The sequence below is a fragment of the Lithobates pipiens genome, unplaced genomic scaffold (genome assembly GCF_037356315.1).
Source record: "Lithobates pipiens isolate NorthernLeopardFrog02 unplaced genomic scaffold, aLitPip1_a1.2 Scaffold_13, whole genome shotgun sequence".
Lineage (NCBI taxonomy): Eukaryota > Metazoa > Chordata > Amphibia > Anura > Ranidae > Lithobates > Lithobates pipiens.
The window spans coordinates 537236782-537254704 of record NW_027507718.1 but is presented as its reverse complement, the minus strand read 5'-3'; the positions used below and the strand labels follow the sequence as shown (position 1 = coordinate 537254704).

The window sequence follows — 17923 nt, the reverse complement described above, 5'->3', positions numbered from 1 at the left end:
ATGTACACCTCCCCTCCCCCCAGAGGAACCCCCAATTTCCTGTCCTGGGGTCCCTCTATTCTATATGTACACCTCCCCCCAGAGAAACCCCCAATATCCTGTCCTGAGACCCCTCTATTCTCTATTTACACCTCCCCCCAGAGGAACCCCCAATATCCTGTCCTGGGACCCCTCTATTCTATATGTACACCTCCCCCCTCCCCCCAGAGAAACCCCCAGTATCCTGTCCTGGGGTCCCTCTATTCTATATGTACAGCTCCCCCTCCCCCCAGAGAAACCCCCAGTATCCTGTCCTGGGGTCCCTCTATTCTATATGTACAGCTCCCCCTCCCCCCAGAGGAACCCCCAATATCCTGTCCTGAGACCCCTCTATTCTCTATGTACACCTCCCCCTCCCCCCAGAGGATCCCCCAATATCCTGTCCTGGGACCCCTCTATTCTCTATGTACACCTCCCCCCAGAGAAACCCCCAATATCCTGTCCTGGGACCCCTCTATTCTCTATGTACACCTCCCCCTCCCCCCAGAGGAACCCCCAATATCCTGTCCTGAGACCCCTCTATTCTCTATGTACACCTCCCCCTCCCCCCAGAGGAACCCCCAATATCCTGTCCTAAGACCCCTCTATTCTCTATGTACACCTCCCCCTCCCCCCAGAGGAACCCCCAATATCCTGTCCTGGGACCCCTCTATTCTCTATGTACACCTCCCCCTCCCCCCAGAGGAACCCCCAATATCCTGTCCTGAGACCCCTCTATTCTCTATGTACACCTCCCCCCAGAGGAACCCCCAATATCCTGTCCTGGGACCCCTCTATTCTCTATGTACACCTCCCCCCTCCCCCCAGAGGAACCCCAAATATCCGGTCCTGGGACCCCTCTATTCTCTATGTACACCTCCCCCTCCCCCCAGAGGATCCCCCAATATCCTGTCCTGAGACCCCTCTATTCTCTATGTACACCTCCCCCTCCCCCCAGAGGAACCCCCAAATATCCTGTCCTGGGACCCCTCTATTCTCTATGTACACCTCCCCCTCCCCCAGAGGAACCCCCAATTTCCTGTCCTGGGGTCCCTCTATTCTCTATGTACACCTCCCCCTCCCCCCAGAGGATCCCCCAATATCCTTTCCTGGGACCCCTCTATTCTCTATGTACACCTCCCCCTCCCCCCAGAGAAACCCCCAATATCCTGTCCTCGGACCCCTCTATTCTCTATGTACACCCCCCCCCCAGAGGAACCCCCAATATCCTGTCCTGGGACCCCTCTATTCTCTATGTACACCTCCCCTCCCCCCAGAGGAACCCCCAATTTCCTGTCCTGGGGTCCCTCTATTCTATATGTACACCTCCCCCCCAGAGAAACCCCCAATATCCTTTCCTGAGACCCCTCTATTCTCTATTTACACCTCCCCCCAGAGGAACCCCCAATATCCTGTCCTGGGACCCCTCTATTCTATATGTACACCTCCCCCTCCCCCCAGAGAAACCCCCAGTATCCTGTCCTGGGGTCCCTCTATTCTATATGTACAGCTCCCCCTCCCCCCAGAGAAACCCCCAGTATCCTGTCCTGGGGTCCCTCTATTCTATATGTACAGCTCCCCCTCCCCCAGAGGAACCCCCAATATCCTGTCCTGAGACCCCTCTATTCTCTATGTACACCTCCCCCTCCCCCCAGAGGATCCCCCAATATCCTGTCCTGGGACCCCTCTATTCTCTATGTACACCTCCCCCCAGAGAAACCCCCAATATCCTGTCCTGGGACCCCTCTATTCTCTATGTACACCTCCCCCTCCCCCCAGAGGAACCCCCAATATCCTGTCCTGAGACCCCTCTATTCTCTATGTACACCTCCCCCTCCCCCCAGAGAAACCCCCAATATCCTGTCCTGGGACCCCTCTATTCTCTATGTACACCTCCCCCTCCCCCCAGAGGAACCCCCAATATCCTGTCCTGAGACCCCTCTATTCTCTATGTACACCTCCCCCTCCCCCCAGAGGAACCCCCAATATCCTGTCCTGGGACCCCTCTATTCTCTATGTACACCTCCCCCTCCCCCCAGAGGAACCCCCAATATCCTGTCCTGAGACCCCTCTATTCTCTATGTACACCTCCCCCCAGAGGAACCCCCAATATCCTGTCCTGGGACCCCTCTATTCTCTATGTACACCTCCCCCCTCCCCCCAGAGGAACCCCCTATATCCTATCCAAGAACGCCTTTTCCCAACCGACCAACTGCTCACCCCCTCCCTGCTTATCTCTCACCTCTTTAACAGTCAGGAGGTACAGAGCCGGTCACAGGAGGTACAGAGCCGGTCACAGGGGGTACAGAGCCGGTCACAGGAGGTACAGAGCCGGTCACAGGAGGTACAGAGCCGGTCACAGGAGGTACAGAGCCGGTCACAGGAGGTACAGAGCCGGTCACAGGAGGTACAGAGCCGGTCACAGGAGGTACAGAGCCGGTCACAGGAGGTACAGAGCCGGTCACAGGAGGTACAGAGCCGGTCACAGGAGGTACAGAGCCGGTCACAGGAGGTACAGAGCCGGTCACATTCCGGTGGTAGGTTCCTCCTAGTAATAGATGGGAGGTCTCCCTCAGATCAGTCAGGAGGTACAGAGCCGGTCACAGGAGGTACAGAGCCGGTCACAGGAGGTACAGAGCCGGTCACAGGAGGTACAGAGCCGGTCACAGGAGGTACAGAGCCGGTCACAGGAGGTACAGAGCCGGTCACAGGAGGTACAGAGCCGGTCACAGGAGGTACAGAGCCGGTCACAGGAGGTACAGAGCCGGTCACGCAGTGTTGGGAGAATGGTGATCCCTTCCTGACTAGACTCAGTTGGGTCTGTAGGGATCTTCACCATTCTCCCATCCTCCATCTCTCCATAATTCATCATCTAGAGATGTGAGCGGCCTCCCCTCCCCCGGACCTCCTCTGCGGAGACTCTTCAGTATCTTAGTCCTTTGGTTTGACTCTCCTCTCCATCCTCAGATGCTGAACTCCTCACCATGGCTCAGAGAAATGGCAGATCTGAGGAAGAATTCCAGGTGAAGATTAAGGAGGAGGAGATCCCTGTAGAGATCCACCCCGGTGAGTGGTGTCCATGTGATGTCTACTGCCCCCTGTCTGTAGTAGTAAAGGAGGAGCACAGAGGAGGTGAGGAGCTCCCTTACCCCACTGCAGGCTTTGGATGCTCCTCCTTCCTTTACCCTACGCCCCTCTTCATTCTGCCCCTCCCCCCCTCCTCTCTCTACCCCTCTCCCCCCCCCTTTTCTCTGCCCCTTCCCCCCCCCCCCCCTCTTACTATCGGCCTCTTTTTTAGCTCTCTCACTCCCATTGTATTTCTTCAGGAACCTCCATGACTCAGAGAAATGTCAAATTTGAGGAAGAGGAGGAAGAACTCCATGTAGGGATTAAGGAGGAGCGACTTCCTGTAGAGATCAGTACAGGTGAGTAATATATGGGGGTTCTCTGAGGCTCGCCATCTTCAATCTGTGATGGATTGTGTTATATACGAAAATAGAGGTGGGTTGGGGGTCAGAGGGGGTCTGGTCCTGAATAGAGGTGGGTTGGGGGTCAGAGGTGGTCTGGTCCTGAATAGAGGTGGGTTGGGGGTCAGAGGTAGTCTGGTCCTGAATAGAGGTGGGTTGGGGGTCAGAGGTGGTCTGGTCCTGAATAGAGGTGGGATGGGGGTCAGAGGTGGTCTGGTCCTGAATAGAGGTGGGATGGGGGTCAGAGATGGTCTGGTCCTGAATAGAGGTGGGTTGGGGGTCAGAGGTGGTCTGGTCCTGAATAGAGGTGGGATGGGGGTCAGAGGTGGTCTGGTCCTGAATAGAGGTGGGTTGGGGGTCAGAGGTGGTCTGGTCCTGAATAGAGGTGGGTTGGGGGTCAGAGGTGGTCTGGTCCTGAATAGAGGTGGGTTGTGGGTCAGAGGTGGTCTGGTCCTGAATAGAGGTGGGTTGGGGGTCAGAGGTTGTCTGGTCCTGAATAGAGGTGGGTTGGGGGTCAGAGGTGGTCTGGTCCTGAATAGAGGTGGGTTGGGGGTCAGAGGTGGTCTGGTCCTGAATAGAGGTGGGTTGGGGGTCAGAGGTAGTCTGGTCCTGAATAGAGGTGGGATGGGGGTCAGAGGTGGTCTGGTCCTGAATAGAGGTGGGTTGGGGGTCAGAGGTGGTCTGGTCCTGAATAGAGGTGGGTTGTGGGTCAGAGGTGGTCTGGTCCTGAATAGAGGTGGGTTGGGGATCAGAGGTTGTCTGGTCCTGAATAGAGGTGGGTTGGGGGTCAGAGGTTGTCTGGTCCTGAATAGAGGTGGGTTGGGGGTCAGAGGTGGTCTGGTCCTGAATAGAGGTGGGTTGGGGGTCAGAGGTGGTCTGGTCCTGAATAGAGGTGGGTTGGGGGTCAGAGGTTGTCTGGTCCTGAATAGAGGTGGGTTGGGGATCAGATGTTGTCTGGTCCTGAATAGAGGTGGGTTGGGGGTCACAGGTGGTCTGGTCCTGAATAGAGGTGGGTGGGGGGTCAGAGGTGGTCTGGTCCTGAATAGAGGTGGGTTGGGGGTCAGAGGTGGTCTGGTCCTGAATAGAGGTGGGTTGTGGGTCAGAGGTGGTCTGGTCCTGAATAGAGGTGGGTTGTGGGTCAGAGGTGGTCTGGTCCTGAATAGAGGTGGGTTGTGGGTCAGAGGTGGTCTGGTCCTGAATAGAGGTGGGTTGTGGGTCAGAGGTGGTCTGGTCCTGAATAGAGGTGGGTGGGGGGTCAGAGGTGGTCTGGTCCTGAATAGAGGTGGGTTGGGGATCAGAGGTTGTCTGGTCCTGAATAGAGGTGGGTTGGGGGTCAGAGGTGGTCTGGTCCTGAATAGAGGTGGGTTGGGGGTCAGAGGTGGTCTGGTCCTGAATAGAGGTGGGTTGTGGGTCAGAGGTGGTCTGGTCCTGAATAGAGGTGGGTTGTGGGTCAGAGGTGGTCTGGTCCTGAATAGAGGTGGGTGGGGGGTCAGAGGTGGTCTGGTCCTGAATAGAGGTGGGTTGGGGATCAGAGGTTGTCTGGTCCTGAATAGAGGTGGGTTGGGGGTCAGAGGTGGTCTGGTCCTGAATAGAGGTGGGTTGGGGGTCAGAGGTAGTCTGGTCCTGAATAGAGGTGGGATGGGGGTCAGAGGTGGTCTGGTCCTGAATAGAGGTGGGTTGGGGGTCAGAGGTTGTCTGGTCCTGAATAGAGGTGGGTTGGGGGTCAGAGGTGGTCTGGTCCTGAATAGAGGTAGGTTGGGGGTCAGAGGTGGTCTGGTCCTGAATAGAGGTGGGTTGGGGGTCAGAGGTGGTCTGGTCCTGAATAGAGGTGGGTTGGGGGTCAGAGGTTGTCTGGTCCTGAATAGAGGTGGGTTGGGGGTCAGAGGGGGTCTGGTCCTGAATAGCGGTGGGTTGGGGGTCAGAGGTGGTCTGGTCCTGAATAGAGGTGGGTTGGGGGTCAGAGGTTGTCTGGTCCTGAATAGAGGTGGGTTGGGGGTCAGATGTTGTCTGGTCCTGAATAGAGGTGGGTTGGGGGTCAGAGGTGGTCTGGTCCTGAATAGAGGTGGGTTGGGGGTCAGAGGTTGTCTGGTCCTGAATAGAGGTGGGTTGGGGGTCAGAGGTGGTCTGGTCCTGAATAGAGGTGGGTTGGGGGTCAGAGATGGTCTGGTCCTGAATAGAGGTGGGTTGGGGGTCAGAGGTGGTCTGGTCCTGAATAGAGGTGGGTTAGGGGTCAGAGGTTGTCTGATCCTGAATAGAGGTGGGTTGGGGGTCAGAGATGGTCTGGTCCTGAATAGAGGTGGGTTGGGGGTCAGAGGTGGTCTGGTCCTGAATAGAGGTGGGTTGGGGGTCAGAGGTTGTCTGGTCCTGAATAGAGGTAGGTTGGGGGTCAGAGGTGGTCTGGTCCTGAATAGAGGTGGGTTGGGGGTCAGAGGTGGTTTGGTCCTGAATAGAGGTGGGTTGGGGGTCAGATGTTGTCTGGTCCTGAATAGAGGTGGGTTGGGGGTCAGAGATGGTCTGGTCCTGAATAGAGGTGGGTTGGGGGTCAGAGGTTGTCTGATCCTGAATAGAGGTGGGTTGGGGGTCAGATGTTGTCTGGTCCTGAATAGAGGTGGGTTGGGGGTCAGAGATGGTCTGGTCCTGAATAGAGGTGGGTTGGGGGTCAGAGGTGGTCTGGTCCTGAATAGAGGTGGGTTGGGGGTCAGAGGTTGTCTGGTCCTGAATAGAGGTGGGTTGGGGGTCAGATGTTGTCTGGTCCTGAATAGAGGTGGGATGGGGGTCAGAGGTGGTCTGGTCCTGAATAGAGGTGGGTTGGGGGTCAGAGGTTGTCTGATCCTGAATAGAGGTAGGTTGGGGGTCAGAGGTTGTCTGATCCTGAATAGAGGTAGGTTGGGGGTCAGAGGTGGTCTGGTCCTGAATAGAGGTGGGTTGGGGGTCAGAGATGGTCTGGTCCTGAATAGAGGTGGGTTGGGGGTCAGAGGTGGTCTGGTCCTGAATAGAGGTGGGTTGGGGGTCAGAGGTTGTCTGATCCTGAATAGAGGTAGGTTGGGGGTCAGAGGTGGTCTGGTCCTGAATAGAGGTGGGTTGGGGGTCAGAGGTGGTCTGGTCCTGAATAGAGGTAGGTTGGGGGTCAGAGGTGGTCTGGTCCTGAATAGAGGTGGGTTGGGGGTCAGAGGTGGTCTGGTCCTGAATAGAGGTGGGTTGGGGGTCAGAGGTTGTCTGGTCCTGAATAGAGGTGGGTTGGGGGTCAGAGGGGGTCTGGTCCTGAATAGCGGTGGGTTGGGGGTCAGAGGTGGTCTGGTCCTGAATAGAGGTGGGTTGGGGGTCAGAGGTTGTCTGGTCCTGAATAGAGGTGGGTTAGGGGTCAGATGTTGTCTGGTCCTGAATAGAGGTGGGTTGGGGGTCAGAGGTGGTCTGGTCCTGAATAGAGGTGGGTTGGGGGTCAGAGGGGGTCTGGTCCTGAATAGAGGTGGGTTGGGGGTCAGAGGTTGTCTGGTCCTGAATAGAGGTGGGATGGGGGTCAGAGGTTGTCTGGTCCTGAATAGAGGTGGGTTGGGGGTTAGAGGTGGTCTGGTCCTGAATAGAGGTGGGTTGGGGGTCAGAGATGGTCTGGTCCTGAATAGAGGTGGGTTGGGGGTCAGAGGTGGTCTGGTCCTGAATAGAGGTGGGTTGGGGGTCAGAGGTTGTCTGGTCCTGAATAGAGGTGGGTTGGGGGTCAGAGGTTGTCTGGTCCTGAATAGAGGTGGGTTGGGGGTCAGAGGTTGTCTGGTCCTGAATAGAGGTGGGTTGGGGGTCAGAGGTGGTCTGGTCCTGAATAGAGGTAGGTTGGGGGTCAGAGATGGTCTGGTCCTGAATAGAGGAGGGTTGGGGGTCAGAGGTGGTCTGGTCCTGAATAGAGGTGGGTTGGGAGTCAGAGGTGGTCTGGACCTGAATAGAGGTGGGTTGGGGGTCAGAGGTTGTCGTGTCCTGAATAGAGGTGGGTTGGGGGTCAGAGGTGGTCTGGTCCTGAATAGAGGTAGGTTGGGGGTCGGAGGTGGTCTGGTCCTGAATAGAGGTAGGTTGGGGGTCAGAGGGGGTCTGGTCCTGAATAGAGGTGGGTTGGGGGTCAGAGGTGGTCTGGTCCTGAATAGAGGTGGGTTGGGGGTCAGAGGTGGTCTGGTCCTGAATAGAGGTGGGTTGGGGGTCAGAGGTGGTCTGGTCCTGAATAGAGGTGGGTTGGGGGTCAGAGGTGGTCTGGTCCTGAATAGAGGTGGGTTGGGGGTCAGAGGTTGTCTGGTCCTGAATAGAGGTGGGTTGGGGGTTAGAGGTGGTCTGGTCCTGAATAGAGGTGGGATGGGGGTCAGAGGTGGTCTGGTCCTGAATAGAGGTGGGTTGGGGGTTAGAGGTTGTCTGGTCCTGAATAGAGGTGGGATGGGGGTCAGAGGTGGTCTGGTCCTGAATAGAGGTGGGTTGGGGGTTAGAGGTTGTCTGGTCCTGAATAGAGGTGGGTTGGGGGTCAGAGGTGGTCTGGTCCTGAATAGCGGTGGGTTGGGGGTCAGAGGTGGTCTGGTCCTGAATAGAGGTGGGTTGGGGGTCAGAGGTGGTGTGGTCCTGAATAGAGGTGGGTTGGGGGTCAGAGGTGGTCTGGTTCTGAATAGAGCTGGGTTGGTCAGCGGTGGGCTCTTCCTGTAATAGAGGTGTGCTGGGGGACTGAGGTGGTCTGGTTATTTTAATAGTGGTGGGCTGGTCAGGGGTGGTCTGGTCCTGTAATAGTGAGGATTGGGGTGGTCTGGTGCTGTATTGGTGGCGGTTGGGGCTTTGGGGTGGTGTGATCTCCTCCATGTTCATCCAGTCTAGAGGAGAATAATGATTGGTAGTTCTCTGATCTCCTCCATGTTCATCCAGTCTAGAGGAGAATAGTGATTGGTAGTTCTCTGATCTCCTCCATGTTCATCCAGTCTAGAGGAGAATAGTGATTGGTAGTTCTCTGATCTCCTCCATGTTCATCCAGTCTAGAGGAGAATAGTGATTGGTAGTTCTCTGATCTCCTCCATGTTCATCCAGTCTAGAGGAGAATAGTGAATGGTAGTTCTCTGATCTCCTCCATGTTCATCCAGTCTAGAGGAGAATAGTGATTGGTAGTTCTCTGATCTCCTCCATGTTCATCCAGTCTAGAGGAGAATAGTGAATGGTGGCTCTCTGATCTCCTCCATGTTCATCCAGTCTAGAGGAGAATAGTGATTGGTAGTTCTCTGATCTCCTCCATGTTCATCCAGTCTAGAGGAGAATAGTGAATGGTAGTTCTCTGATCTCCTCCATGTTCATCCAGTCTAGAGGAGAATAGTGATTGGTAGTTCTCTGATCTCCTCCATGTTCATCCAGTCTAGAGGAGAATAGTGAATGGTGGCTCTCTGATCTCCTCCATGTTCATCCAGTCTAGAGGAGAATAGTGATTGGTAGTTCTCTGATCTCCTCCATGTTCATCCAGTCTAGAGGAGAATAGTGAATGGTGGCTCTCTGATCTCCTCCATGTTCATCCAGTCTAGAGGAGAATAGTGAATGGTAGTTCTCTGATCTCCTCCATGTTCATCCAGTCTAGAGGAGAATAGTGAATGGTAGTTCTCTGATCTCCTCCATGTCCATCCAGTCTAGAGGAGAATAGTGATTGGTGGCTGTGATGTGGCAATTTAAAGTGGATTGTACATGATAATAATTCAAGGTCCTGCTATTTATAAGCTTTGTCCCATGCAAACTGCTAAGTGGCACCTAATATTAAAGAGTGTGTGTTCTCTGTAGGTGGATACATAGAGGGACACCCCACTCCTCGTCACCCTGGAAGCCCCGTGAACACGGAAGATGGACTGACGCAGAATTTTCAGGTATGTGGCATTTGGGGTTCGGTATCTGACCTTTAACCTTTCTCTGCCGCAAATCACTTTTTACAAGTGGCCGGACCATGTTTGCACTTTTTTACTTTCTTTGTGTTATTATTTCATTGATTTATTTCTATGATGGGGGATGGGGGATATGGGGTTTAGTTTCATCCCCCGGGGTCTGAACTTTTTGAATGAAGTGGTTTGATTGGAGGCTTCTCAGCGACTGGTCATTGCTATTAATCTAATCGCAAATGCCCTGGAGCACCAATGTGATGTAAGTTTACCGAAGCAGCCATGCGTTTACAGCAGAGCGCTCTGACCTGGCCAGCTTGGGGCGGTTCTCTGACACCTTAGGCCTTGTGGCAGTGAAGGGGTTGAAGGCTTCTTTATGCAGGTAGAGGGATATACTGCAGAAGGGGTGTTCCGAAGGGGCAGAAAGGCATGGCACACGGTGGGCTTTCTGGAACATGTGGTGCATACTAGCTTGGAGTTACTGCTGCCGGAATCCTCTGCTCCAAAAGTCTTTGGATCGGGGTTCTGGAGGCTGCTAAACCCAATTCCTCTTCAGTGCCCCATCAATTGCTGGAAGTGACGTATGTTGATTGGGCTCAGAGAAGGTGTTTTCCATACTGATGCGTTTCCCTCAGCAGGGCCCTATGGAGGAGGAGTGAAAAGAACTCGCTGCTCCAGGGGAAGTGCATGAGCCTGATGGAACCCTTGCGTGAGTACCAGCCCTGGCTCGCCTCTGTGTGGGAATAAGGGTTACTGCACCTAGGTGGATGCAGCATCGGTCCCCCTGCGCTTCTTCACTCAGTTTTCAGAGCTCCGTGAGCAGAGAGCCACTGCCTGTCAATCAATGGAGCGCTGGGTTGTGTGGTAGAGGCTCACTGGGGGGGGCTGAGATGGCTATCAGTCCAGGCACCCGGCGGATTGCCAGAGTCGGGATGAGACGGCTATTTGTCCAGGCACCTGGCGGACTCCCAGAGTCGGGATGAGACGGCTATCAGTCCAGGCACCCGGCGGACTCCCAGAGTCGGGATGAGACGGCTATCAGTCCAGGCACCCGGCGGATTCCCAGAGTCGGGATGAGACGGCTATCAGTCCAGGCACCCGGCGGATTCCCAGAGTCGGGATGAGACGGCTATCAGTCCAGGCACCCGGCGGACTCCCAGAGTCGGGATGAGACGGCTATCAGTCCAGGCACCCGGCGGACTCCCAGAGTCGGGATGAGACGGTTATCAGTCCAGGCACCTGGCGGACTCCCAGAGTCGGGATGAGACGGCTATCAGTCCAGGCACCTGGCGGACTTCCAGAGTCGGGATGAGACGGCTATCAGTCCAGGCACCCGACGGACTCCCAGAGTCGGGATGAGACGGCTATCAGTCCAGGCACCCGACGGACTCCCAGAGTCGGGATGAGACGGCTATCAGTCCAGGCACCCGACGGACTCCCAGAGTCCGGATGAGACGGCTATCAGTCCAGGCACCCGACGGACTCCCAGAGTCCGGATGAGACGGCTATCAGTCCAGGCACCCGACGGACTCCCAGAGTCCGGATGAGACGGCTATCAGTCCAGGCACCCGACGGACTCCCAGAGTCGGGATGAGACGGCTATCAGTCCAGGCACCCGGCGGACTCCCAGAGTCGGGATGAGACGGCTATCAGTCCAGGCACCTGGCGGACTTACAGAGTCGGGATGAGACGGCTATCAGTCCAGGCACCCGACGGACTCCCAGAGTCGGGATGAGACGGCTATCAGTCCAGGCACCCGACGGACTCCCAGAGTCGGGATGAGACGGCTATCAGTCCAGGCACCCGACGGACTCCCAGAGTCGGGATGAGACGGCTATCAGTCCAGGCACCCGACGGACTCCCAGAGTCGGGATGAGACGGCTATCAGTCCAGGCACCCGACGGACTCCCAGAGTCGGGATGAGACGGCTATCAGTCCAGGCACCCGACGGACTCCCAGAGTCGGGATGAGACGGCTATCAGTCCAGGCACCCGACGGACTCCCAGAGTCGGGATGAGACGGCTATCAGTCCAGGCACCCGACGGACTCCCAGAGTCGGGATGAGACGGCTATCAGTCCAGGCACCCGGCGGACTCCCAGAGTCGGGATGAGACGGTTATCAGTCCAGGCACCCGGCGGACTTCCAGAGTCGGGATGAGACGGCTATCAGTCCAGGCACCCGGCGGACTCCCAGATTCGGGATGAGACGGCTATCAGTCCAGGCACCTGGCGGACTCCCAGAGATTCGGGATGAGACGGCTATCAGTCCAGGCACCTGGCGGACTCCCAGAGATTCGGGATGAGACAGCTATCAGTCCAGGCACCTGGCGGACTCCCAGAGATTCGGGATGAGACGGCTATCAGTCCAGGCACCTGGCGGATTCCCAGAGTCGGGATGAGACGGCTATCAGTCCAGGCACCTGGCGGACTCCCAGAGTCGGGATGAGACGGCTATCAGTCCAGGCACCTGGCGGACTCAGTCCAGGCACCTGGCGGACTCCCAGAGTCGGGATGAGACGGCTATCAGTCCAGGCACCTGGTGGACTGCCAGAGTCGGGATGAGATGGCTATCAGTCCAGGCACCTGGTGGACTGCCAGAGTCGGGATGAGACGGCTATCAGTCCAGGCACCTGACGGACTCCCAGAGTCGGGATGAGACGGCTATCAGTCCAGGCACCTGGCGGACTCCCAGAGTCGGGATGAGACGGCTATCAGTCCAGGCACCCGGCGGACTCCCAGAGTCGGGATGAGACAGCTATCAGTCCAGGCACCTGGCGGACTCCCAGAGTCGGGATGAGATGGCTATCAGTCCAGGCACCTGGCGGACTCCCAGAGTCGGGATGAGACGGCTATCAGTCCAGGCACCTGGCGGACTCCCAGAGTCGGGATGAGACGGCTATCAGTCCAGGCACCTGGCGGACTGCCAGAGTCGGGATGAGACGGCTATCAGTCCAGGCACCTGGTGGACTGCCAGAGTCGGGATGAGACGGCTATCAGTCCAGGCACCTGGTGGACTGCCAGAGTCGGGATGAGACGGCTATCAGTCCAGGCACCTGGCGGACTCCCAGAGTCTGGATGGGATGGCTATCAGTCCAGGCACCCGGCGGACTCCCAGAGTCGGGATGAGACGGCTATCAGTCCAGGCACCTGGCGGACTGCCAGAGTCGGGATGAGACGGCTATCAGTCCAGGCACCTGGTGGACTGCCAGAGTCGGGATGAGACGGCTATCAGTCCAGGCACCTGGCGGACTCCCAGAGTCTGGATGGGATGGCTATCAGTCCAGGCACCCGGCGGACTCCCAGAGTCGGGATGAGACGGCTATCAGTCCAGGCACCTGGCGGACTCCCAGAGTCGGGATGAGACGACTATCAGTTTAGGCACCTGGTGGACTCCCAGAGTCGGGATGAGATGGCTATCAGTCCAGGCACCTGGCGGACTCCCAGAGTCGGGATGAGATGGCTATCAGTCCAGGCACCTGGCGGACTGCCAGAGTCGGGATGAGACGGCTATCAGTCCAGGCACCTGGCGGACTCCCAGAGTCGGGATGAGACGGCTATCAGTCCAGGCACCCGGCGGATTCCCAGAGTCGGGATGAGACAGCTATCAGTCCAGGCACCTGACGGACTCCCAGAGTCGGGATGAGACGGCTATCAGTCCAGGCACCCGACGGACTCCCAGAGTCGGGATGAGACGGCTATCAGTCCAGGCACCCGACGGACTCCCAGAGTCGGGATGAGACGGCTATCAGTCCAGGCACCCGACGGACTCCCAGAGTCGGGATGAGACGGCTATCAGTCCAGGCACCTGGCGGACTCCCAGAGATTCGGGATGAGACGGTTATCAGTCCAGGCACCTGGTGGACTGCCAGAGTCGGGATGAGACGGCTATCAGTCCAGGCACCTGGTGGACTGCCAGAGTCGGGATGAGACGGCTATCAGTCCAGGCACCTGGGGGACTCCCAGAGTCGGGATGAGACGGTTATCAGTCCAGGCACCTGGCGGACTCCCAGAGTCAGGATGAGACGGCTATCAGTCCAGGCACCCGACGGACTCCCAGAGTCGGGATGAGACGGCTATCAGTCCAGGCACCTGGCGGACTCCCAGAGATTCGGGATGAGACGGTTATCAGTCCAGGCACCTGGTGGACTGCCAGAGTCGGGATGAGACGGCTATCAGTCCAGGCACCTGGTGGACTGCCAGAGTCGGGATGAGACGGCTATCAGTCCAGGCACCTGGCGGACTCCCAGAGTCGGGATGAGACGGTTATCAGTCCAGGCACCTGGCGGACTCCCAGAGTCAGGATGAGACGGCTATCAGTCCAGGCACCCGACGGACTCCCAGAGTCGGGATGAGACGGCTATCAGTCCAGGCACCTGGCGGACTCCCAGAGATTCGGGATGAGACGGTTATCAGTCCAGGCACCTGGTGGACTGCCAGAGTCGGGATGAGACGGCTATCAGTCCAGGCACCTGGTGGACTCCCAGAGTCGGGATGAGACGGCTATCAGTCCAGGCACCTGGTGGACTGCCAGAGTCGGGATGAGACGGCTATCAGTCCAGGCACCTGGTGGACTGCCAGAGTCGGGATGAGACGGCTATCAGTCCAGGCACCTGGTGGACTGCCAGAGTCGGGATGAGACGGCTATCAGTCCAGGCACCTGGTGGACTGCCAGAGTCGGGATGAGACGGCTATCAGTCCAGGCACCTGGTGGACTCCCAGAGTCGGGATGAGACGGCTATCAGTCCAGGCACCTGGTGGACTGCCAGAGTCGGGATGAGACGGCTATCAGTCCAGGCACCTGGGGGACTCCCAGAGTCGGGATGAGACGGTTATCAGTCCAGGCACCTGGCGGACTCCCAGAGTCAGGATGAGACGGCTATCAGTCCAGGCACCCGACGGACTCCCAGAGTCGGGATGAGACGGCTATCAGTCCAGGCACCTGGCGGACTCCCAGAGATTCGGGATGAGACGGTTATCAGTCCAGGCACCTGGTGGACTGCCAGAGTCGGGATGAGACGGCTATCAGTCCAGGCACCTGGTGGACTGCCAGAGTCGGGATGAGACGGCTATCAGTCCAGGCACCTGGCGGACTCCCAGAGTCGGGATGAGACGGTTATCAGTCCAGGCACCTGGCGGACTCCCAGAGTCAGGATGAGACGGCTATCAGTCCAGGCACCCGACGGACTCCCAGAGTCGGGATGAGACGGCTATCAGTCCAGGCACCTGGCGGACTCCCAGAGATTCGGGATGAGACGGTTATCGGTCCAGGCACCTGGTGGACTGCCAGAGTCGGGATGAGACGGCTATCAGTCCAGGCACCTGGTGGACTCCCAGAGTCGGGATGAGACGGCTATCAGTCCAGGCACCTGGTGGACTGCCAGAGTCGGGATGAGACGGCTATCAGTCCAGGCACCTGGTGGACTGCCAGAGTCGGGATGAGACGGCTATCAGTCCAGGCACCTGGTGGACTGCCAGAGTCGGGATGAGACGGCTATCAGTCCAGGCACCTGGTGGACTCCCAGAGTCGGGATGAGACGGCTATCAGTCCAGGCACCTGGTGGACTGCCAGAGTCGGGATGAGACGGCTATCAGTCCAGGCACCTGGGGGACTCCCAGAGTCGGGATGAGACGGTTATCAGTCCAGGCACCTGGCGGACTCCCAGAGTCAGGATGAGACGGCTATCAGTCCAGGCACCCGACGGACTCCCAGAGTCGGGATGAGACGGCTATCAGTCCAGGCACCTGGCGGACTCCCAGAGATTCGGGATGAGACGGTTATCAGTCCAGGCACCTGGTGGACTGCCAGAGTCGGGATGAGACGGCTATCAGTCCAGGCACCTGGCGGACTCCCAGAGTCGGGATGAGACGGTTATCAGTCCAGGCACCTGGCGGACTCCCAGAGTCGGGATGAGACGGTTATCAGTCCAGGCACCTGGCGGACTCCCAGAGTCGGGATGAGACGGCTATCAGTCCAGGCACCCGACGGACTCCCAGAGTCGGGATGAGACGGCTATCAGTCCAGGCACCTGGCGGACTCCCAGAGTCGGGATGAGACGGTTATCAGTCCAGGCACCTGGTGGACTCCCAGAGTCGGGATGAGACGGCTATCAGTCCAGGCACCTGGCGGACTCCCAGAGTCGGGATGAGACGGTTATCAGTCCAGGCACCTGGTGGACTGCCAGAGTCGGGATGAGACGGCTATCAGTCCAGGCACCTGGTGGACTCCCAGAGTCGGGATGAGACGGCTATCAGTCCAGGCACCTGGTGGACTGCCAGAGTCGGGATGAGACGGCTATCAGTCCAGGCACCCGACGGACTCCCAGAGTCGGGATGAGACGGCTATCAGTCCAGGCACCTGGCGGACTCCCAGAGTCGGGATGAGACGGTTATCAGTCCAGGCACCTGGTGGACTGCCAGAGTCGGGATGAGACGGCTATCAGTCCAGGCACCTGGTGGACTGCCAGAGTCGGGATGAGACGGCTATCAGTCCAGGCACCTGGCGGACTCCCAGAGTCGGGATGAGACGGCTATCAGTCCAGGCACCCGGCGGACTGCCAGAGTCGGGATGAGACGGCTATCAGTCCAGGCACCCGGCGGACTGCCAGAGTCGGGATGAGACGGTTATCAGTCCAGGCACCTGGCGGACTGCCAGATTAGGGATGAGACGGCTATCAGTCCAGGCACCTGGCGGACTCCCAGAGTCGGGATGAGACGGTTATCAGTCCAGGCACCTGGTGGACTGCCAGAGTCGGGATGAGACGGTTATCAGTCCAGGCACCTGGCGGACTCCCAGAGTCGGGATGAGACGGTTATCAGTCCAGGCACCTGGCGGACTCCCAGAGTCGGGATGAGACGGCTATCAGTCCAGGCACCTGGCGGATTGCCAGAGTCGGGATGAGATGGCTATCAGTCCAGGCACCTGGCGGACTGCCAGAGATTCGGGATGAGACGGTTATCAGTCCAGGCACCTGGCGGATTGCCAGAGTCGGGATGAGACGACTATCAGTTTAGGCACCTGGCGGACTCCCAGAGTCGGGATGAGACGGCTATCAGTCCAGGCACCTGGCGGACTGCCAGAGTCGGGATGAGACGGCTATCAGTCCAGGCACCTGGCGGACTGCCAGAGTCGGGATGAGACGGCTATCAGTCCAGGCACCTGGCGGACTGCCAGAGTCGGGATGAGACGGCTATCAGTCCAGGCACCCGACGGACTCCCAGAGTTGGGATGAGACGGCTATCAGTCCAGGCACCCGACGGACTCCCAGAGTCGGGATGAGACGGCTATCAGTCCAGGCACCTGGCGGACTCCCAGAGATTCGGGATGAGACGGTGCCTGGACTGATATCCGTGACGTCAGCGGAGAGTGGTCTTCACACTTCTCTCTGCTGAAAACTTTCCTCCTGGACCCATAGGAGGTGCCCAGCCTAACGAGCTCAGGCTGGACTTCTCCTTAATGTACAAATAAGAACCTGCTGAACCTCATGCAAGTTCCAAATGCCATTTATTGAGATCCCCACAGTAGCCCCCGTGGGACACCAGCAGGTAGTCTAGGTAGATGCGCTTCACATAGATAGTTGTGCATAATGATCACACCGACGTGTCCAACTGATAGACCTTCTATAGATCCACCTCCAGCATTTACAGGTGTTAAGGGAGCCGTGATCGGCAGCGGATGACATTCTTAGTCAGCCATTAGACTAAAGAATAGAAATCTAAAAGGAAATCCTCCCTAAGTGGCACATCTAATAAATAAATTATATAGTATGTGACAAAAGTAAGTACACCCCTCAGTCACATTTCTGTAAATGTTTTCTTCTCTCTTTTCATGTGACAACACTGAAGAAATGACACTTGTCTACAATGTAAAGTAGTGAGTGTACAGCTTGTATAACAGTGTAAATTTCCTGTCCCCTCAAAATAACTCAACACACAGCCATTAATGTCTAAACCGCTGGCAACAAAAGTCAGTACACCCCTAAGTGAAAATGTCCAAATTGGACCCAAAAAGTGTCAATATTTTGTGTGGCCGCCATTATTTTCCAGCACTGCCTTCACCCTCTTGGGCATGGAGGTCAGCAGAGCTTCACAGGTTGTCGATGTGTTTTGGATCCCAGACAAATCTCTGGCCGAGTTATCTGCACCTGGTCTAATTCAAATGTCCATGCATGCATGTTTAGAAGGAGTACGCTGACACACACTGTTCAGTGAAAAGCTTCCTTTATTGCTCTGGGCAGGGCCAGATTAAGAACATCATGGGCCTGGTGCTGAGGAGTTTGGTGGGGCCTTTTATAAACAATAAATAAATAAAAATGCTAACTATTTTTTGTTATAACAAATTAAATTAAAGAGAGAAAGGGAGGATAAGAGAGAGAGAAAGGGGATGATAGAGGTGTGAGGGTTAAGGGAGGGAGGATGAGAGAGAAAGGGGGGGATGGGAGAGAGAGGACGCACATGAGCATGTGTGGGAATGACATCAACGCAGCCTGGCCAAGGCAAGTGACCGAAGGCACAGAACCCAGAAGGAAGTCCGGGTGAAGATGGAAGTGCCCGGGCCCCGCCGGACTGAGCACAGCA

The 17923-nt window shown here is 57.0% G+C and overlaps 1 protein-coding gene across 1 annotated transcript in view; it reads left to right on the top strand.

Annotated features, from left to right (window-relative positions):
* LOC143975739 (uncharacterized) overlaps positions 1-17923 on the top strand; it is a 165285-nt gene that overhangs the window by 29773 nt on the left and 117589 nt on the right. The window contains exons 2-4 of the mRNA XM_077478239.1: positions 2986-3084; positions 3345-3443; positions 9258-9340. Coding sequence (XP_077334365.1) covers positions 3003-3084; positions 3345-3443; positions 9258-9340 — 264 coding nt within the window. The 5' untranslated portion in view covers positions 2986-3002. The remainder of the gene's footprint in view (positions 1-2985; positions 3085-3344; positions 3444-9257; positions 9341-17923) is intronic.